This window comes from Empidonax traillii, unplaced genomic scaffold, assembly GCF_003031625.1.
Source record: "Empidonax traillii isolate 1590-97213 ecotype Southwest subspecies unplaced genomic scaffold, ASM303162v1 scaffold65:size4453928, whole genome shotgun sequence".
Classification (NCBI taxonomy): Eukaryota; Metazoa; Chordata; class Aves; order Passeriformes; family Tyrannidae; genus Empidonax; species Empidonax traillii.
In genome coordinates, this window is record NW_020955258.1 from 1,524,366 (window position 1) to 1,547,103 (window position 22,738).

The window sequence follows — 22,738 nt, forward strand, 5'->3', positions numbered from 1 at the left end:
AGTATACACTTGGGAAGTACTGCAGCTATGTATATGCCAGTGTTCAGTGTGTAAATCCATTGTGTTCTTGAAAAACAGCCTCATAACAGAACACAGATTAAGCAGCTGACAATGTTTGTTACATAGGAAGTCCTTTTCAGAGGATCTGAGAAGGAGCTTAATGCTGTGTAACAGTTTATTTTCCACAGAGGGAATACTGGAACTGCTACAGTTCTGAACAGTTCCAGACCAGTAGCTGTGGAAGGACTTGCATATTGCAGCCTATTCTCTAAACTTTGAAAGAAAATCCTTATCTCTGTTTATACAGAAAGCTCAGCCTCTGGGAAGAACAAGCAGGAGTGTATTAAGCAGGACAAGAAGTACGTTAAGGTTCCCATTTACTATGGGAAGGCTGAGCATACAGGCAATTCAAGTGAAACCAATTACTCCCATCTCATTCCAGTCAAGCTGATCTATTATTACAGTTAATTAGTGCTTCCAGCCATCCTGTTCAAACGTATGAAAATTAATCCAAGCAGAAAAGAAGTTCTTGGCATACATACTTTTGGACTTCTTTGACTCATACTGTGCCAGACGTTCTTCCCTCAGTTTTTTTGCTTCTTCACTTTCCTAAAAGAGAAATCTACAGTTACAGAAATGCACCAAAACCCCACATCCCCCAAATCATCACCAAACTGACTGGCATCTACTCAGACAAAAACAAAACATCACAACTGTCAGCCGAAAGATGGTGATTTTTTGTTTTATTCATCATGTAACCAGTCAAAGTTGGACAGTTCACCCCACTGCAACACAGAATTTTCTAATTTGAGTGTTTACCTTCCAAGCTTTCCTGTTCTGCAAAGACAACTGAATTTGAGTATTTCAAGTAGGATCACAAATTTAAGTAACAAACTAGCTAAGGCAAAAATCTGCAAACTGGGGTAATTTAAAAAAAAACCCCAAATATAATACAGAAAGATCACAAGTACCTCCTCATCATCAGATCCAAAAAGGTCAATGTCATCATCATCTTTGCTATCTGTGGCTGCACCTGTTGTGTCCTCAACATCAGCAGGACCGTATTTCCCCAAAGCCTTCTTTACTCCTGGTAAGCTGAAAGAAAAATGCAGCTATAAGGAACCTACTTAAATGTTGATACAAATACTACCGGTTTGTCAATGCACCTACAAGTGCATTTGTAAGGAAAACACTGTGCTAAAAAAAAAAAAATCATCCTCCTACTTGAAATCAGAACCTCCCCAAAAGACAACCCCCAATGCTCCTGACATGTTTGCTGAATAATGTGTGATTATGGGATTTGCTGTAGTCTCATCAAAACTGGCAAAATCCTGCCCAGCACTGCTGCTCCAACTAAGCACACGAAAAGCTTTCTTACAGGAATAATTTATCTGCAATATATTCTATCTAGGAGGAGTTACCAACTTCTTGTTCATTCTTCCCTAAAAGTATTCTCAATTAAAAACTACTAAGTGACTAAAAACACATTGTTGCAAAGTAACTGCTACTTGTGGAAGTTTCAGTGAACACTTTACCCTGAACACTAGCCCTGAGCACTAGAGGGACCACAATGCCCTGAATTCACTTTCCTCTGTCGCTCATATACTTTTGTAGTCTTAGAATATTCTAAGTTTCTAGTCCTACTGCTACTACGAACTGCTGCTGCTACTGGTGCCATAAAACTAGCTTAGATTAAGCTCATAGTTCTATTGCTGTGAACTGCTGTTACTAGTCATAAAACTAGCCTGTTTCCAGGAACTGTAAGTAGTTTCCAGAGTGAATACTGTGAAGCAACTTCAGAATCTCAGTCCCCTTCAGAATTATAAAAGCTTCAGAAATAGTCCGGTGACTGAGCAACCCAACTTTGAAAGCGTTTCCCATAAACACGACTGAGGCTTTGAGAACGCAGTGTAGCAACACTGACCCTACCCCTGCTGTACCTTTTTAGAGGCCTGCAATCTCCATGGATGTCAATACACCACCTTTTGTGAACACTTAATGTCACTAAAAAAGATAACATTTGTTTTTGTATCGCCTCTTCTTTTATTAACTTCTCTAGAGCAAATCACAGATTTTATCTTTCAGGACTAAACATCTCAACACTGATGTGCTGTGTATTCATCTGTAATGACTCCTATAATACTAATCCATTTTGGTGCTGCCTTCATGGAGCTTTCAGCACAGTTATTATCAGTGTAAATGGCAGCAACAAAACTCAAACCTTTTCCTAAGCTTTAGCAGAAATGTTATCAAGGCAACGGACACATAATTTAGGTGAGCCGATTCTAAGTGAGAAATGCAGTGTACTGACAGAATAGGTCTGCCCTACTTCGGGACCTGCTCGTGTGCCAACGGCAACACAAAATGCCACGTGGTACCGCTGAAAAAGACTTTAGTACAAACTCGAAGAAACAAACGCAGCACTTTGTAGGCCAGTTCGCAGAGATATTGCACCTCCACAGTTTAAACATACCTTGCCTTCTGCTTTTCGTACGACTTAATGTGATTGTACCAGCGGAGAGCATGGAACAAGTCCGCAGGCGGAGGAGCAGCGATGGCTTCGAAGACTGCGATGTCAGCCTGCGAAGGGACGTACCTGCGGAGAGCGAACCCAAGTTAAGGCCCTCGGTCGGCACACGCGGGAACACACGGAGGAGCAGCTGCCGCGGCACCTCAGGGCCGCCGTCAGGCCCGAATCATCTTCCCCGCGCCCCAGCGGTCCCCTCCCGCCATCTCTCACCCCTCAATGTAGCTCCTGTCAGCTAGGAAGTCGTTGAGGACGCGGAGGCCCGCGGCGGACTTCAGGTCTCCGAAGCCCATGGCGGCGCGCGGCACACAGCAGCGCCCGCCCCGAGCGCCACCGCCGCGGAAAAGGGCCGCCTCGCGCCTGCGCCGCGCTTATATAAAGCTGGATCCCTCCACGGAACTCAGCGCACACGGATCCCTCCGCGAAAACCAACCGCGAGGTAGTTCCCCACGGGGTTGCCGGTCCAGGGCAGGGCGTGCAGCAAGCGGGACACCAGAGGCGGGGGAAAGGGTCGGTATAATACATGTGAGCCTGACTATATACCCCAGGAAGGTGTGCGGTGTTACAAGGGTTTTGCCAGCCCGAACTGCCGCCACGCCCCGCCCCGCTGGCACAGCGGAAATTGCCGAATTGGGAGAAGAAAGAGGCGGAAGGAGACGAGAACGGCTGAGGGCAGGACGGTGTGTGAGTGACGGTGGCCGAGAAGGCGCTGGGGGGGTGGCGGAAATTGCCGAGTTCCCTCCGTCGCAGGTGACCCGCCGGAAATCTCCGAAGGGGTTCGTTCCGGAGATTGCCGAACGCCCACCGTCCGCTCCGGAGGTTGCCGAAGGGTGCTCCGGAGGTTGCCGAAGGCGGCGGCCGGCAGCGGCGGAGAGGCCCGAGGGCGCCGCCATAGAGGCCGAGCGGAGCGCAGCCGGTCCCGCGGCGCCGCCGCCCGTCCCGCGCCAGGTAACGGCGGTGCCGCCGCGGGGTCCGCGGGACGGGGCGCTCTCCCGGCCGCTCCTCCCGCCGCTGCTTCCGCTGTCCTTGGCGGGATGGGCGGCGGAGGAGACGCCTCCAAGGTGACCCCCGCGCCGGGCAGCGGTGCCGCCGGCCGGGCCCCGGCGACGGTGACAGCGACACCGGGCTCGCCCCGCCGGGCTGCGCCGTCCGCCCGTGGGGCAGCGGGGCCGGGGCCGGCGCTGCCGCTCCGCTGCGGGCGGGGAGGCCGTGCGGTGCCGTTCGCGTGTATCGTGTATAGATTGTTTTGATTTTCGTGTCTTACGTTTAGGGGAAGTAACTCGTTCTCCTGTAACCGTACCTGGTGCATACGTACCTTTTTTGCACCTGGTAGATGGAAGTGTTTGCTCTTCCTGTTTAAAACCCGTCAGCAAAAGTTTGAACTGATAAAAACTGTGCTGTTTTCTCTCTTACCAAAGCACCATGCTTCGACTGCTTGCTGTCCCCAGGACCTTAGCTGGGGTCACCCAGTCCTCCAGAGTATGTGGTAAGTGTGGTTCATACGTGTGTCTGTGGTGATAAATGTGTGTGTGCATTAATGTGCGTGCAGTTCACTTACTGAAGGGCTCATATGCATACTTCATTTGCAGCTAAGGAATTGTACTGTTTCTAGAAATGGGATTCTCTCAGCACTGTAAGAGTGTAAGATAAGGGAGTGTGGGGTCTGATCGTTTGCATTGAGCAGTAACTGAAAGTTTGGTTTTGTTTTTTTTGCCATGTCCTTCAGGGCGTACAACTGCAACAGCAGCCAGCAACCAAATAGAGGTGTTTGTGGATGGCCATCCTGTGTTGGTGAACCCTGGAACCACAGTACTTCAGGTGTGGGGAATGGCATTCTGAATTTTCTTGGACTCTCCATCTCACTTTTTGCCAGCCTGTTCTGTTCTATACAGCAGAAAAACACCCACCTTTACATTGCTTGTTACAATTCTTTAGGGTCACTTTAACTAGCTGTGATGCACTTTCACATTACAGAAATCCACTGGTCCATTGTTTCAAAAAGAAAAATCTGTCATGGTTGTCTGGAAGAAGATGCATGTAGCATCAATCCCAGCTGCAAATATTTATGCAATGCAATAAGAGACTTTGATAAATTCTGGTTGAAATCCTGTCTCTGAACACTACGTGACGTTGTAGTCTTCCAGAACCTGTTAATCTTATATCTTGTTACAGTGATATCTCTGGTAAATGAGAGATTGTCTGTTTTTAGTTATGAGTTCTTATGATTCAGAGTGCTGATCCTTAGCTGCTTTTATTATTCTTGGCGTGGGAAGAAACCTGGACCTCCCAGCCTGTACTTAGCATTGTTCCTTTTCAGGCTAAAATTTCAAGTGGAACTTTTGCAGTCAAACTTCTTTTTAAGAAGCTGTTAAATGGGGATATGATATAATGGGTTGGAACACTAGAGTAGACAGTTTACTTCAAGATATAGCCCTCACTCGTGGAGTAAAAGTTACTATTTAGGCATTAGAATGCCTCCAGCAGGAGTGTGAATTTTTCTTAAATGCTATTTTTGTATTAGCTTTTCAGTTTTGATAATGAGATTTTTTTTTTTTTTGGGTAGAAATTGTCAGAAAAATTAGATTTGTTTAGTTCTTTTTTATTGAGTTTGGTGGTATTTTTGGCAGGCATTGCTAGTGCTGTAGCATAGATCCCATCATCTGTGGGGGTTTTATGCAGGAAAGGTTGTCTTTATCTGTTCTCTGGAAATCTGCTGTCTCTCTTCTGTATCTTCTTCAGTCCTGGCATGCAAGAATGTTTCTTTGAGTCTGGGGTCTGCTGAAGATTGAAGATTGACTGTGCTCAAGTACCCTTATTCAGAGTATCCATGTTGTTGAATTACCTGAAGTGATTATGGCCCTCATTGTTCTCTTTATATTTTCCAATTTTTACTGTGATGCACTTTTCTTTAAAGAGTTCATGCATTCTTTAAAAAGTTAATAGTATTACTAGTGTCCTATCTGTTATAGAGAATTCTGTCTTTTATTGGAGAAAAGAATGAAAGAGGTCAGTTCTCATTTCCTCAATCAGTTACAAAGGTTAGAAAAAATATATTTGTAATTGCTATCCTGACATTGTTCTGCTTCATCACAATTTTTTATTTGTGGTCAATTCTTAAGATAAAAGGTCGAATGCCCTGTACTCTTGACCAGTAACAGTGTTACTGTTTGAAAAGCTGCATAATGTTTTCTGAGGTGGAATTGAGAGGTACAGCTAAGATTTAATTTCCCTTTGTTTCTTATTTTTATAGGCCTGTGAAAAGGCTGGAGTTCAGATACCTCGTTTTTGTTACCATGATCGTCTCTCTGTTGCTGGAAACTGCAGGATGTGTCTTGTGGAAATAGAGAAAGCTCCAAAGGTATTGTTTGTGTTTTGTAGGAATTGCAATTTTTTGCTGTGCTCAGGACCTAGTTTGAATCTTTTAAATGTTTGTATTATCATTAGCACATGAATTGTTGTCGTTCAGCTGCTCTCATCTCCCCACTGGACTGCAGTGATTGCCTATGGATAAAAGGCAGTTCTCAGGTTATTATGGATTATCTTGGTCCTGGACAAGATAATTTTTCCAGAAGCACTTGATAGCTGTGTATTTGCAGTCAGACATATTTTTATGCTTTGTAATTCAGGCTTCAGCTACACATTTTCAGCTGATAGTATGTGAGTAGTAAACTTCAGAAACTGTATGAATTCGGCTCTAGGATTAGTGTCTGCAGGTTTGTTCTCACCCCAACTTCAGTTCCATAGTTTGAGTTTAGTGTCTCTGGAAAGGTTCGGTTATCACTAAAGATGGAAGTCATGAGGTGATTGAAAAGTAGGAGGGATTAATTTACTCAGCAGGAACTTTGTTAATCTTGCAGTAATCTTGTGAAGAATTTTATTCCAAGACTCTTTATAAAGGTTTTGTGCAAATAAATATCTTGTACATGATCTACACTCTGATACATTGAGTTCTAGAGGTTTTCCAGATATATGCTGAAGCTCTTTGATTTGCCTTATATCTATTACAACTGACATTCTTACTGCTGTAACTATTTGAATTGAAAATCAAAAGTGAAAAATTTTCAACTCTTAAATAAATCATAACTAATTTAACCTCTTTATATAGAAGATTATTAAAAAATATGACTTCTAGTGACTTTCCTTGCAGACCTTTTTATTTGTACATGTTAAATTAATAACATATCTGTGTAAGAAGTGGGGGGAGGATGATGGGGTTGTGCCTATGATGAGAAAAAATATGTTGAGTTCACGCTTTCTTTTTATGGTGATTGCAGCCAGTTGCTGCTTGTGCCATGCCAGTTATGAAGGGCTGGAACATACTGACAAACTCTGAGAAGTCCAGGAAAGCAAGGTACCTTTCTTTTAGCCTCCTTTAGCTGATTAGTTATATTATCTGCTAAAGAAAGTTGAGATTAACTTCACTTTCTGAACCTAACAGAGAGGGTGTAATGGAGTTCCTGCTGGCAAATCACCCACTGGACTGTCCTATCTGTGATCAGGGTGGAGAATGTGACCTACAGGTATTAAATTAAATTGTGTAGATTTATGTATTAAAACCCCTGTCTTAGGTGAAACTGTGCTTTCCAGCAGCCTGGATTTGTCTGTTTTCTGTTGTCTGTTCTAGGATCAATCGATGATGTTTGGCAGTGATAGGAGTAGATTTAGAGAGGGAAAACGTGCTGTGGAAGACAAGAACATTGGCCCATTAGTCAAAACAATCATGACTCGGTGTATACAGTGCACTCGATGCATCAGGTAACGTCCTTTGTTTTTCACTGGAGAGTTTACTCAGCATATTTGTATCAGTTTGTTACTTGTGAAAGAAACACCATGAGGGGTAATCAGTTTTTTTGAAATTTCTTTTTGGACTGTACTTAAGAATTTTATTTCTGGTAGTGACTGATAGCTGGTTTCCTGGAGCTACCAGATAGCTGTTATAAAGGAAACAGAGATGGCCAAAACATGAAAGCGAAATCAGAGTTCTAGAGGGCAGAACTGGTCCCATGGTGTTAATGCCAGAATGGATATGTGCCTTCCTGAGCCACAGTTATAAGATTTATTTATTCTTGATAGCCTCTGGTAGCTATATTTATGCTGCTCTGCAGTCCTGAAATGCAGTGCCAGCCAACTTGAGCCCGATGGAAAAGAATACTATGTACCCAACTAGTTCTTTCTAGAACTTTTTAGTTAGGACTAATGTTGGACTCAGTTTGTGAAATTCAGAGAGTACTGAACTGCTCTGTTTTTTGATACAACTCACCCTAGTTTTTTGCAGCCTTGTCTGATGAAATTCTGCAGATGTCTGGTCCTGCATATGATGGTGCTGACTAATGCGTCTGAACAATTGTTTTCTTCTTTCAGGTGTATGAATTAAGGCTAATGTTCTACCTTAAGAAAATGAGATGAAGGCTGAAAAATGTTCCATGTTGCTGCTGTACACTGCAGATTTGTTTTTCTTTCTTTGTGCATCTGCCAGGTTTGCTAGTGAGGTTGCAGGGGTAGATGACTTGGGAACAACCGGAAGAGGAAATGACATGCAAGTTGGTACTTACGTTGAAAAAATGTTCATGTCTGAGTTATCAGGAAATATTATTGACATCTGCCCAGTTGGTGCTCTTACCTCCAAGCCATATGCCTTTACTGCACGCCCATGGGAGACACGGTAGGTATCTTAACTCATCCTGAAGACAGAGCTTTCTGTTTGTCATACACTGTATCTTATAATATGCCCATTTATGATACCAAGGGTTTTCTCTGACTTTTATTTTCTGTGGTTTTGTTGTAGACTTTTCCATAGACTGAATCTAACAGGAATTCTGTTACTTACAGCTTTTTCAAGAAAAGAAAGAATGTTATAGTTTGTAAACTATTCTTTCCTTACTTTTACCCTAAAATATTTTGGACTTGCACTGTTGCTTAGTAAAAGATGTGTATAAAGGAAAATTCAAATTCATTAACTCAATAATTGTTAAGGATATTATTTTAAATATTTTGTGAAACTAAGCTCTTTTATGTGTATCTAAAGCTAAAGCTACAGCACTTTTTGTTGTTTTGTTATGCAGTCAGTGTAGCCATTGGGCTATAAATAATGCACCCTCATGTTGCCAGTGCAGATCCACTCGAGCCACTTTCATTTAGCAGACTGATCCACCTGCTGGTTGTTTTGATGGTCTTCAGTGACCCAGCTCCTGGGTACATGAACATCTACGTGTTGTACCTTTACACCCAAGCAGCAGTATCTTGCCAGAGTTCAGCAGCCCAGCTGGGTTTTCCCCTGCCCTGCCTGTTGCTCTGCTTCCATCGCTGCAGCCACCCCTGGAGAGCATTTGCCGCCATCCACGAGTCAGTACAGAGATGTTTCTCCTTCAGCCATGTCTAAAGCCACCTGGATACTTTCACCTCTGCAACCTGACCCAATTCACCGTGACCTTCAGCAATTTCTGCAGCTTGCAGTGTGAGGCTCCACACAGCAGCTTTCCATCAGTGAGCAGTTCACGTGGCTTCTTGTTTTCTGGTAATTCATTACACAGTGGAGCTTCTTCAGCACGTGCCACCTCCTCCTTCACAATATTCTGAAATCTTTGCTTTCTGGCCAGCTCATGATCACTTCCAAAATTCCTGGGTGATTGGAGTTTTCTATTCAACCTTGTTTTGTGATCAGTGTGACTCACTAAACATCATGCAGCTGATGCTGCATGGACTGTAGAGGGGACACCCAGCCCCACACCAGCAGTCGGGGTGCCAGGAGGAGCTGTGCTTCAGTACCAGTCACTGCTGAGGTGCCTCGAACCCCTTCACATTCTGCCAACATTGCAGGCCTTGGATCCTCTCTATCCACGACTCCAAAACCCTGTAAGTGACTTCGAGTCTCCCCTGGTGCTCTCTGCCAGAGGCTCCAGGTAGAGCTGTTCTCCCTGGCATCTTGCCCAGACTGGCCCAAGGGCTACTCTAATTTGTTCAAAGGCTTGTCATTGCTCAGGGCCCCATTTAAAATTATTCATCTTCTGGATCGCTTTATATAGAGAGGGCTTACAGTCAGACTGATTTGGAATGTGCATTCCCTAAAAAGCTATAAGGACTGAGAAGGCTTGTGTTTTCTTTTTTGCTAATCAGTGGAGACGTAGCTGTTACTTTGTTGATCACATCCATTGGGATTTGATGACATCCATCTTGCCATATTATTCCTACAAGCTGGTTCTGCTGTGCAGGTCTCTTGATGTTACTTTTTACGGCAAAACTGGCTTTCAGAAGGATTTGGACTATTTTCTTCCCCTTCTCAAAAACTGCTTCTGCTCTGTTGCCCCACATGATGATGCCACCAATGTATTGCAGGTGTTCCAGAGCTTCCCTCTGTTCCAGTGCCGTCTGCATCAGTCCGTGGCAGATGGTAGGGCTGTGTTTCCACCCCTGGGGCAGTCAATTCCGGGTGTACTGGACACCTCTCCAGGTGAAAGGAGGTTGTGGCGCCAAAGGGATTGAGAAAAACGCTTTAGTGGTATCAGTTGGGGCATACCCCTGGGCTGCCTCTGACTGCAGTTCCAGCACGGCAGCACTCAGCAGTGGTGTGACATCTTCCAGGCCATTATAGTCTACTGTGCCAGGCCATTGGATCCACACAGGCAAGTGACCCTGGTTGTCGTTCCATGCCTCTGCCTAGCTGGAGGCAGTGCCCCTCTAGTCCTGCTCATAGTATTTGCTGCTCACTTTTTGCAAATAGGAGTGAGAAATCCCTTCATCAAGATCAGAAATAAGATCAGCTCTTCTACTGTGTCAGAGTAACTGCCCACTGGGTACTGGAGAAGCAGATTTTATGGAAAAACCTCATTTGTGATTGATTGTTTATTCTTAAAACTCACATAGCTGTGACTCTAGGGTCAAGGTAGATTTTCCATTTCCCTTCCTCATGTCCTCTCTGTGGTCCTGCAGGTAAAGCCACAGGGTGGTTACATAGCCACTTATATCCTCTCTCTTGAGTAGAGGAAGATTTAACTCATAATAGGTAAGATAGAGGTGAGGAGAAGGATCTATCCTCTTTGAGTTGCAGGAGCAGTTTCTCCACAGCCGAGATGAGGGAGGAAGAGAGACTGTATTGTATTGCCAGCCAATTCATCATCCCTTTGTCCCTCTCCATCTCTCCAGGTCATTAATGCCAGTGAGTTGGTATACAGTGATGATGTGCTCCGTACAAACTTCCACCACATGGGTCGTGTGTACCTGACTTCAGCGGGATCTCTGGCTAACTGCTTATTGTCCAGGTCTTCATAAATCACTTCCAGTATGGCTAATTCCCTCAGGTACTGGATATTGTTCTCTGTGGTGGCCCATTTGCCTAGGTGACATAAAACATCTTCCTTGAAGGGATTACCTTTCCTTAACACGTCCAGAGGCTGAGAACTTGTGCCCCTTTTCCAATTGCTTTGTCAATGCCCCTTCCCTAGAAAGGGATCCCAGCTGTTTGGCTTCCTTAACTTTTAATTCCAGGCCACTGGCCCAGGTATCCCTACATTGAAAGCTGCCAGTGGACAAAGTGCTTGCCTGGATAATGGCTGAACTCTTTTCACATATCTTGCAGATCACTTAGGGATGGCGATCATGTGTTTACCACCTTGTTTATCAATTCTTCCTTTTCCTCTTCTCCAGTCAGTGGCTTCTTCTCTTTCTTCTTCTGTTCTTCTGATGGCCCTGCTTTGCAGGAGTCTGCCTTGTTCACTTCTTCCTCCTGATCTCCCTTAGAAGCAGCTCCTTGATCCCTTAAACAAGCCGACTTCCACTTCTGATATTTCTTCTTGTGAATAGGGGTGACTGATACTGGCACAGTTGGTTCTTTGGTGTACCCACAGTGCCTGTTGTGGGGGTTGGTGTAGCAGAAGTGCCTGACACTTCATCATCAGATCCTTCTTTTCCCCCTGTGGATACTGAATAGTGTTGAACAGGACTGAGTAGATCTGGGCCAGGTCCCAGCATGTTGCAGTGATTTGTGTGTCTCTGGAATGGCCAGGGTGACAGCATGCTGTTTCCAAATATTTTACTAGTTTTTCAAGATTCCGCACTTTTTCCGGGGTGACATTCCAAGACTTTGGAGGTGCCCACTGTTCTAGATACTTGCCCATGTTATCTGACACACCCTGCCACTCATAACTCTCCAGGCTTGGGGCAGATGTCTGAGTGGTATTCTTAAGTAGCTGTTTAAACAAAACCTGAAACACATCCAGGAGACATAGAATCATAGCACGTTAAGGGTTGGAATGGACCTTAAAAGATCATGTCCCACCCCCACTGCCATGGGCAGGGACACCTCTCACTAGACCAGGATAACCCTTATGGCCTCGAACAGACGAACATGCTGGTTTGAACATCCCAAGGATATTCAAAATCCTCAAGAGCTATTGTAATTAGTGTGGAGGGGAAGGGGAAGGTGGAGGAAGGTGTCTCCCCACAGATCGGCTCTCCGGGAAGGTGAAGGGTGTAATTACTAACCGTGTCCGCTGGGTGGCTCCCGGAGCACGGAGGTGGCAGCAATGCTGAGTGCGAACCCAGATCAGTCTCAGGTATTTTGGAATTTGGACCAGGAATTTTGTCATGTCATGTCATTGTTACACAGTATGACAGAATTATGTCCTTAACCCACCCTCCAGAGATCATAAACATCAAACAGGGAACACATCCAGCCAGTAAGGTGTTAGATAGCACAGCTCTGAGGACGTCTGCAGCAAGTCTGAGACCAGCAACTATTAAACTAATACAATAAATGCTTATAACAAATTTGTTTTAACATGCTCTGGTAAGATCTGTTGTTATCTCAACCCTCAGTGCCCCATATTGGGTGCTTAAAAGGACTGTTGTGGTTTTACCCAGCAGGCAGTTGAACACCACACAGCTGCTTGCTCACTTCAGCTCCCCTTGCCCTGGGGGACAGGGGAGAGAACAGGGGAAAAAAAAGTAAAATTTGTGGGCTGAGATGAAGGCATTTTAATAGAACAGCAAAAGAAAATTATAGTAATAATGATAGTAGAATTAGAATGCACAGTTCAATTGCTTGTCACCTGTCAGCCAGTGCCCAGCCAGTCCCTGACCAGCAGCCGCTGACCAGCTTTCCCCCCTGCTTATATACTGAGCTTGTACCACACTTCATGTGGTACAGAACAGCTCTTTGGCCCGTTGGGGTCCCCTGTCCTGGCTGTGTCCCTCCCAGCTTCTTGTGCCTTCCGGCCTCCCTGCGGTGGGGCAGGGTGAGAAGCTGAAAAGTCCTCGATTTGTAAACGTTGCTTAGCATTTACAAACGCTACAAACAACTAAAATATCCCTTTGTTATCAAAACTGTTCTTGCCCTAAATCCAAAACACAGCACTATACCAGCTAGTAAGAAGAAAATTAACATTGTTCAAACCAAAACCAAGACACTGTTGCTGCTTGTATATGAAAAACTGCAAGTGGTTTATTTGTTCTTTCAAACAGGAAGGTAGAGTCAATTGATGTTCTTGACGCAGTTGGAAGCAACATTGTAGTGAGCACGAGAACTGGAGAAGTGATGAGAATTTTGCCAAGGCTGCATGAAGATATCAATGAGGAATGGATATCTGACAAAACAAGGTGTGTGGGAAGTGTTTGTACCCACGTGTGTGTTTATGCAAGCATTAAAGGCACACTTTGCAGAACCAGAAACGTGAACGGTAGCACTGACTTCTGGATTCAGCTGTTAATATTGTAAAGCTATAGTGAAGAGTAATTGTAAAACATGTTTTTACTTCTATAATTGAAGTTGCTGAGTTTTCTAATGTTCTGATTGTAGCTTTTTTTCCACAGTAACTTCTATTCGTATCAGTGATTGTTTCGTGTGTTTTTGAGAAGGAAAAGTTAAACTTTGAGGGGAAATATCTCCTTTTCTCTTTTCTAGCAGTCTGCAATTATTAGAAAACTTGATCACAGCATATATTTAGTATACACACTTATCTATGCTCTTTAATAATATTCATGGTATTTACTTAGGTTTGCTTATGATGGTCTGAAGCGCCAGAGACTTACTCAGCCGATGATCAAAAACGAGAAAGGACTATTTGTTTATGCCTCATGGGAGGATGTATTAAGTCGTGTTGCTGGTGTGGTAAGAACAATTTTCAATATAGGTAGTGTAAATTAATTTCCAAAGGTGGACATATTATTGTCATTAATATCAACCCAGTTATATAAAAAAAGCTTTGATTAGAGGGAGTTAGAGGGTTAGAGGGGAGCATTTGACTTCTAATTCATTACGTTTCCACTTAAATTTCTTATTTTGACTATTATTTCCTGTTTCATGGACTGGACCTTCTAAAGAACTTTGTGTTATCATGGTTTCATTTGGAGCCTTGGGAGAGAAACAACTTTTATTTAAATAGGAAAATAAACTGCTTCTTCAGAAATTTACGCAGAAGCAACTTTCACAAATACTCTGATCTACCTGAAGATATTTTAAAATTTATTTAAACTGTGCTATCACGACTTTTGCTATCAAAGCCATTAAATCAGTATTACTTATATCTGAATTGTGCTTTCCTCAGTGCTTTTTCTGTGTAGTGATTTATTCTGCAGCTCAAATGAAGTGCTGCATGACTGCTCTGGATTTTGATTAAAAATTTTATGTGGGTGAAGTAGAATTGAATGACTGTAATTGAACTTTCCTCAAGGATGTTTTTGCCCATGGTAAAGTAGCAGGGTTTGTTACGAAAACTATTGCTTCTCAGATAATACCTTTGAGTTAAGTTTACTACCTGAAATTGCATTACAGAAGTTTGTATTCTGTCTGCACTGTGGCTTCATTAAAATAAAAGCATTTACCTGTCTTTCTCTCCTCACCACACCAAATGAGAATTAGCCACATCTGAGCAATAACTCAATGGGAGAGACCTGCATAGAATACAGAAAGCTGTTCTTTGCTTATCATGAGTTCTGAAGGAGCTGGAGGTGCTGCCTGGCAGGAATCAGACACTGCTTATCAGTTTGTGCTGCTCCAGGCCAGTGGTTGCACCTCTGGCTTTGGCACATCCTAACATAACAAGTATTTGCCTGGGCTAAATGAGAATTTACTTCAGTGGTTTCCTTTGCTTATGCTTATACTTACTTTCTCTCCAGCTACAGGCAGTCGAAGGTAAGGAAGTAGCAGCAGTTGTAGGAGGGCTGGTGGATGCAGAAGCACTAATAGCTCTGAAAGACCTTCTGAACAGACTGAATTGTGATACGCTCTGCACTGAAGAGGTATTCCCTACTGCTGGAGCTGGGTAAGATTACAGGCAAAGTCTGTCTGTAATTAGTATGTTAATAAACTTTCCAGTTTGCAGATTGTCTCTTGGCAAGATTCTGAAATGACCAAGGATAGCAATTGCTGACGCATTAGCAGGATTTGGTCAAATTTACAGTACTCACTCACGGAGAATATTTATGGATTGTGACTTGATTTTTAGCAAGCGTGGGTAGAGCCCTTCTCAAATCTTTGTTCGTGAAGCCCAGCCATGATGATGATGACTGTATGTACTGATGGTGTAGTTTAACAGTCAGCTCTTGAAAGCCAGTTGCACTCTGTTGTAAATTGGATAATTTAGTCTATTTCTGTTTGGGTTGTGAAAACTATAGTACACTTATGATCTCGTAAACTGTGAGATAGAAGATTAAGTTAACGAAGACTGTAACTGTAAACGTAGGAGATAGCTGCATTGTAATTTAATGTTTTGCTGTCTCTGATACTCATGAAAAACTCTCCTTATTTGGGTTAGTAATTTGGATTGAGAAATCTCTTCTTTCCCTTTCTTCTTCTGAGATAAAAAAAACATTTGGAGCACCTACCGTCTTTACCACAGCTCCGTTCTTTCCCTTTACTGAATTCTTATCCTCTTTCTTACATCTTTTGTTATAGCACAGATTTACGCTCTAACTACCTGCTTAATACTAAGATTGCTGGAGTGGAGGAGGCAGATGTCCTACTTCTGGTTGGCACCAATCCACGCTTTGAGGCACCGCTTTTTAATGCTAGAATTCGAAAGAGGTTTGTATTCCTTGGTGGTGAATAAGCATGTGAATCCATCTGGATTTGATAGAATGCTTGGTTGGAGCTGCAGGCAGTAACTTGGAAGCATTCATTTAGATGGGCTCATTGGATTTAGTTCACCTTTTAGTAAAGGGAATGGTGATTTACGTGTGAAAAAAGGGTGTCTCTTCTCCCTGTTGTGTAGAGCTAGTTCATTCTCACTTTGACATTTTACATTAAGTTCATCTACTCAGACATTTATTCCTTTGTTGCATTACACAGACACCTCGGATTTTCTGTTTTATAGAAGTGTGTTAAAGCATATTCCTTAAAGATTTATTTTCAGCATCGGTTTGCTGCCTTTTGTAGTATCATAACAAATCAGATGTACTGAGTTCAGAAGCAGTCTTTCAAGTTTAACATTTTCTTTGGCAACTAGTGTGGTTTTCCAAAACTTTTGAACATAGCTAATTCAACACTGATAAGATATGTCAGAATGAGACAAACAAGTCCTGTGCTTCTTAATGCTGGGATCTTTGAAAAGTACATAATTTTAAACAATAGTGGCCTTGCAATTTTGAGAGGAGAAAATGGAGCAAAATGTATGAATGTATATAATTCATATATTTTTATAAGTCTGTGCTATGAGAAGCTGCAAAAAAGAAAAAAATTTCTAACCATCTAAATTTTTCTCTGTTTATCTAAGAAATAAGTGGATTTCTAAAACTGAATTGGCAGAAGTTTGATGGGAGAAGGGAATTGAGCTAAGCTGTCATGTCAGGTGTGCTGCTGTACTGGTCCTGGAATGTATGTAGAGAAATAGTCCTCCTTAAAAAAAGTCAGGCTTGCTTAACAGTCAGAAGACTGCTAAACTGCATGCTACCAAAGTAATGAATACAGTTTACATTCCTTTGAAATCCTATTTCAAGTTATTGCTAAAATTACAATTAATGGTTTTGGTTGAGTAAAACTCTGTATTTCTTTAATTTTTATAAAATATTTGCTGTGTTTTCAGCTGGCTTCACAATGACTTGCAAGTGGCTGTTGTTGGCTCTCCTGTAAATTTGACCTACACATACAATCATCTAGGAGAGTCCCCACAGATACTTCAGGACCTTGCTTCTGGCAAACATGCATTCTGCAAGGTACACACAACTTAGGAGTGTGATGTAAAAAATTCCATGTGTATCAAGTAGTAACTTGAATTCCTCCAAAACGGATCGGAGGAAGAGTACCATGCTGTATATGGGCTTATTTGCTTTAATCAAATGCATAGATCAGATGATGATTACTGTGCACCAAGTATGTGTAAACTGTTTAATGTACTCAGGTGTGTAAACTTTGCAGTGCAGGCAACTCCTGAATTATTTCTTGATATAAAACGAGCTGTTTCAGGTGCTGCTGTTTCCACTTAAATGTGTGGTTATCAAGTTATAGTTCTGTATTTACATGGTAGTTTACTGCTTATAGCAGTTTCTCCTGGCTTTTCTAAATGAAACAACGACCATTTTGGAAACATAGCTTTGCATGGAAGACTTAAAGAGAAATTTCGGGATTTATTACGTTATCTGCACCAAGAATTGTCTTCATAGCTGTGGAATGAATTTCTTGAATTTCTTGGTTCTTGACCTGCACAGGTCCTTGACCAGGCCAAGAAGCCCATGGTGGTGGTGGGCAGTGCAGCCCTGCAGCGCAGTGATGGAGCAGCTATCCATGCTGCTGTGTCTACCATCGCACAGAATGCCCGGGCTAAGAGTGGTGTTGGTTCTGATTGGAAAGTCATGAACATCCTCCACAGGTTTGCCTTTGAAACTTTTTTGGGAGCAGCATTCTTTCACATTGGGCCTACCAAAGTTACCACAATGTATGTCTGCAGATTTCTGTGTGCACGCACTAGTGGCTTAGTGCACTAAACCAATAGGGAATATAAAAAACAGAAGTACAAACTAGCAGAAACTTTTTAATAAAAATGGGTTCCTTGGCCTGGCAAACTCCATGAGATTTCATTAATCTGTTACATTCAAATGTAGAATTTAAAGTTTCAATTTAGAGGTATAGAATACAAGAGAGCTTAATAACATCTACCCCAGCGCTCAGCAGGATGCACAACAGACCAGTGTCACTTGCTAAATTACTGCACTTTATCTACAGGAAGAAAACAAAATGGCAAGTGTATTTAAATAATATGATTTCATTTAATATTCCTTTTACTCTGCAGTTTCTTAACTGAATAGTTAATAGAAAAGCTTAGAGTATTTTCATTTTAAAGCTTTTGACCATAGTTACTCAGTCTGTTGTGACAGTACTCCTTTTAATAGGCAAGCTTCTCTTGGACAGTCCTTCACCACTCCCTTTCTGAAATTCCAACTGTTAAACTGACCACCTCTGTAAAGAAAAAAATCATTTCAACAAATGTAGTGGCGCTCAATTCCAGAAACTCAACGAAGTCCTTCTGCCAGAAGCAGCTTCACTCATGTAAAAACTAGTGTAGTAAGAGCAGGGCTTGGTCCTCTGAAGGAAACTTGAATATAAAATCCTACTGTTGAAATGGAAATATTTCATACCAAAACGATTATGAGTTTAGGAACACTCATGATACCTTTTTTAACTGTGGTTTGGCAGTCTTGGATATTATTGACTTCCATACTTAAGGTGCACCATCCGTTCCACCTTAAGTGTAAAAAGCAAATTCTTGAAACCCCTATGTCTGACTGTCAGACAAACATGAGTTACACTGGAAGATCTGTTCTCTACAGAGAGAATCTTTTTTTCCTTTAAATAGAATTGTAAGTCTGGCACCTGATTATGCAGGATTATGCAAAACTGTTTCTTTGAAAAAGGAAAAGACTGCCAGAAAATGAGAATTATTATTTCATTCTTTTAAAAGTATTTTTATGTGTGAATAAATGAATAGTGATGAAATAGTGGTCTTAAGTCTTTGATGATTAAGGGTAGCTGATGGCCCAAGAGCTGGTCTTTCATCTTCCACACGAGTGCCCTAAATTAAAGGCTTGATGAGCTCAATTCATAGCTGAAATGTCATTTGGAGCATCAGGATTCACCAGTGAGCTGCCTGCCACTAGGCCCTGACTTGGAATGTCTGCCTTTATTTTTGCTGTCCCATCTTAAATAGGTGAGATCCCCTGTGAAAACTTCAAAGGCATTAGTCTGTCAAAATGCAAAACTGACTCGATACTCTGTCAAAAATTTCAGCTGCCTTCGTGTTTCTTGTTTTTCCTGTTACTATTAGGAACCTCTTATGTCTCATAGTTAGAATAAGAAGTTAGGTCTGTTCTGATGGGAGAGGGAGAATTGTGAAATAACTTTAAGTCATGTGTTTGTTCCTACAGGGTTGCAAGCCAGGTAGCTGCTTTGGACCTGGGTTTCAAACCAGGAGTGGAGGCAATTAGGAGAAATCCTCCCAAAGTGTTGTATCTGTTAGGAGCGGATTCAGGTTGTATAACGCGTCAAGACTTGCCAAAGGATTGTTTTATCATCTATCAAGGTAATTAGTAGATGTAAATTAGGAAATGCTGCTATTTTAATAGCTGGAGAAAAAACCCTTAACAGTGGCATAAAACCCCTTGAGAAATTCTAGACTCTGTTTTCTGCCAAGAAATAAAACTTCTAATGCATAGCTGAGATACTGATTACCTATTTCTTGGGTAAAAATGGGAAAGTGTTGGTGAGTAGTAAGGGACTATAAACCAGTATAGGTCTTCTAGAACACAGCTTCCGATTTGGCAGACAAAATGGTATTTGTTTCCAGCTGTTTTATCATATGAAAACATGATATTAATTCACTAACAATCCTTGTTCCAAGAGCCCCCCAAATCTGAGGGACTATAGAGACTGAACTACCATTTATTCCTGCTTGCAGTCCATTCATTCTCCCCAGAGTATTTGGAAAGTAAGACCTCAGAGCAGTCAGCCTAACAGGCTTCGTATTATTATTAAGCAAAACTTAAAAACTTCTTTTTTTTCCTGGGAACACATAAATTCTGTATTGTGTTAGTAAAGCATTTCTTTTTATTTTGACTTACTTATGTTGTACGTGGTTGTGTACCGCTTCCTTTTTCTGTGTTTTTAGGGCATCATGGTGACGTGGGAGCTCCCATGGCTGATGTTATTCTCCCAGGAGCAGCATATACAGAGAAGGCGGCCACCTACGTGAATACTGAGGGTAGAGCCCAGCAGACAAGAGTAGCAGTGACACCTCCTGGTATGGCAAGGGAAGACTGGAAAATCATTAGAGCTGTCTCTGAGGTACTGTTGCTGTTCTAAATTGCTTCAAGTCAAAGTATACTGGGAGGTTAAGTTCCTTTTTGAAAACACTTTTACTTTTTAATGTAACTTTCAGGGAAAGACATGACTGTAGTTTTAAGAAGTAATATTTTGTATTGAATGCCATGTTATTTCTGTGAGTTAAATCATATTGTTTTGCTTTTGAGGATAGCACCAATATTGTAGCTGCTGTATGGTGTTGGAATGCATAATAGGTGAAGCTTTGTCTGCAAATTCTATAGGTCTTCATTAAGTGCTTTAGAGGAAACTGCTGGGAGGATGCAATCTCTTACATTTTAGAAAGAAAACAGCATGGACTCTTGACAGGATCTGATAATATGTGCTTACTAGTTCCAGGGAGTAAGATGCATTGATAATTGCATGAACTTTTATCTCATTTGGTGGTAAGCTAAGGAAGGTACAAGTGACATCTATATGGAAGGAGAAAAGTACTTCTTTTCTTTTTTCCTTTGTATAGCAAATAGGACAGCCTGTTTCTTTAACCTCAGGAAAAGCTGACTGTGTAGGCATCAGAAGTCCAAGACTTTGCTTTGGTTTGTACACTAACTGCCTGTGTTTTCAGGAGTGTCGATAGTTCCTGATTTTCTTTAGGTATGTTAATGAATTGGTAATCTAAACCCCTATGAATTAAATCCCTAGACTTGATGGCATTTCTTTCTGTGAATCTCTTAGTTGGCTGGTAAGACCTTGCCTTATGAGAACCTCGATCAAATACGGAAGCGTTTAGAAGAAGTATCACCTAATCTGGTTCGATACGATGATGTGGAAGAGGCTAACTACTTCAACCAGGCAAATGAATTGTCAAAGGTAACCAAAACAGAAGCATCTTGGCATGATTTAGTGCTGGTTTTATAGCTGGATGCCTTTTTTAAAATGGGCCTTCTTCATACGTAGTACGACAAGCATTCTTTGACCTACACTGAATGCAGAATTCCCTAAACAAATGCTTTGGTAATGAGTTCCTATTATAAAGGTGACTTTCTTTCTTTTCCCTTCCCATGCAGTTAGTGAAACAACAGCTTCTTGCTGATCCTCTCGTTCCACCTCAGCTCACAATAAAAGACTTTTATATGACAGGTATGTATAGTGTGGCCTTTCCATTCTGAAATCAGCAATACATTTTATTTAGCTTTACAGTAAGATTCTTAATGAGGCATTTAAAGTTTTCCACTAAGAGTGGAAGTCTTTTGACTTTTGAGTCTTTTGAAGAAACAAAATTTTTCAGTAAAATTACTTAGAATTTACATAAAGCACAGACTGTATTTTCAGCTAAGCAACTTTATTTATCCTCTTTGTATCCAGTCTTGTACTGAATTTCTTTTATATTGTCCCTGCATACAATTTTTAATGTAACAGTTACAACACACTGACATGTTTGGATTTTTTTTTTCAGATTCCATCAGTAGAGCATCCCAGACAATGGCCAAGTGTGTGAAAGCTGTTGTTGAAGGTGCTCATGCAGTAGAAGAGCCATCCATCTGCTAGAGACTAATCAGAGTGCTACCACCTCATCCAACTATTTCTTGCAGTTAACTGCTGTGACTGATACATTTCTTTTCAAAATCTATTTGATAGGCTGTTGTATTTTTTTTTTCTTCATTCACAGTTTCATCACTTCAAAGAGTCCCATAATATTACAGGACTGTTGTTGTGTCTGAGAGAACATGCAGCACTCAACTTACTGTACCCAGAGGCAGGGTACATCACGATTGTATACAAATAAATTATAATACCAAACAATCCCTTATCTGTGTAATTCATGGAGCTCATGTTTCTTCCATGAAAAGAATTCAGTAAGCAACTTGGACTCAGCAAATCTTGATTTGCTAGGAACAAGTCTACATGACAAAAATACTAGATTGTAACTTTCTTCCAGAGTATCCAGGTATCTTTATTTTAAGCCCTGGTTAGAATGTGAGCACGCTGTTTTTGTAATGTGCTTTCAAAGCAAGTTATCCCTCATCCCTGGTTTATGTCAGTGTTCAGACCTATGACTCCTCTAGATATCTGTATGTTTCTCCATTATGTTTCAGTTGAGAAACCACTCAGGGAGGAAATAATTTTGGTGTGAAAAAGAATAGCAGTCTTCACACAGCTTCCGCACGCTTTGAAAATCAGCAAACAGATGAAAGCCCTTTACACCAGTTCAAACACAGAAAAGATCTCAGAATAGTTTCACTGTGCACTGATCTTTTTATAGCAAAGTGGGGGAAGGGGTTGTGTTTGACATTTTTTGGTTGGTTGGTTGAATTTTTTTTTTAAGCTTTAGAATGAATTCAGTGACTTTCTACTAGTGGTTAATGTAAGTTTGGAAGGATAACTTCCTCTTCAGCAAGACTTAGAGTAATTCTTCCAGGAATCATGCAAATGGAAACCGTATCATAAACCCATCACTTCTACTTTATTATTTAAAAAAGAAAGTGTTAATTTTGCATGAGGAAAAGCTACATTTTTCAGTGTAGTATAATCATGAGTGCATGGGAGGGCTGCTGTAGAAGCCTTAGCTTTATAAATTTCTTTTTTCTTCCATACTTGAAATTTTTCAGTAACAAATAATTTTTTAGAAATTTTCTTTCTGCCCAGGAAAACTCTTCCTGGTCATCCTGGTATATCACAGTGCTTACATGAGCTAAGTCTTAAATGTTGGGTATTGTTTTGTTGTTGTGGTACAAGAAAAAAAGGCAACTATTCACTCTATTCAAAGATACCACTATGCCTGTTAGTGAGACATTGAGAGATACTGCAATCTGTTTTTAATGTGGCAGTTCACAGGACCCTGTGAGTGTGTGCATGTGACCAAGTATAGCCTAAAACCTTCATGCTGTCCTTGTGGAATGTTACTTCTTTAGGAGGAAGAGGGGTTTGTTGGCATACAGAAATAGAAATATGTTACATATCCCAAATGCTTT

General features: G+C 41.6%; 2 protein-coding genes and 2 non-coding genes across 4 annotated transcripts in view; 1 reads left to right on the top strand and 3 right to left on the bottom strand.

The window, feature by feature from the left end:
- Positions 1-2,922, bottom strand: part of EEF1B2 (eukaryotic translation elongation factor 1 beta 2) — a 4,517-nt gene extending 1,595 nt beyond the window's left edge. Inside the window, exons 1-4 of the mRNA XM_027880179.1 lie at positions 2,741-2,922; positions 2,474-2,596; positions 972-1,095; positions 543-609 (exon numbers count right to left, since the gene is read on the bottom strand). Of these exons, the coding sequence (XP_027735980.1) occupies positions 543-609; positions 972-1,095; positions 2,474-2,596; positions 2,741-2,820 (394 nt within the window). The 5' untranslated portion in view covers positions 2,821-2,922. The remainder of the gene's footprint in view (positions 1-542; positions 610-971; positions 1,096-2,473; positions 2,597-2,740) is intronic.
- Positions 110-243, bottom strand: LOC114055790. The gene has a single exon (XR_003570827.1). It is a non-coding gene; the product is annotated as a small nucleolar RNA SNORA41 (small nucleolar RNA).
- LOC114055788 lies at positions 683-762 on the bottom strand. The gene has a single exon (XR_003570825.1). It is a non-coding gene; the product is annotated as a small nucleolar RNA SNORD51 (small nucleolar RNA).
- A 488-nt stretch (positions 2,923-3,410) lies between the features above and the next one.
- NDUFS1 (NADH:ubiquinone oxidoreductase core subunit S1) lies at positions 3,411-21,571 on the top strand. Its single transcript, XM_027880178.1, has 19 exons — positions 3,411-3,475; positions 3,946-4,013; positions 4,254-4,345; positions 5,778-5,885; positions 6,802-6,878; positions 6,966-7,047; positions 7,152-7,282; positions 8,004-8,189; positions 12,983-13,117; positions 13,514-13,628; positions 14,636-14,781; positions 15,414-15,542; positions 16,540-16,669; positions 17,162-17,322; positions 18,875-19,029; positions 19,615-19,790; positions 20,502-20,636; positions 20,834-20,906; positions 21,223-21,571. Exons 2-19 carry the CDS (start codon positions 3,950-3,952, stop codon positions 21,312-21,314), a joined length of 2,187 nt encoding a protein of 728 aa, XP_027735979.1. The 5' UTR covers positions 3,411-3,475; positions 3,946-3,949; the 3' UTR covers positions 21,315-21,571.
- The last annotated feature ends 1,167 nt before the right edge of the window (positions 21,572-22,738 follow it).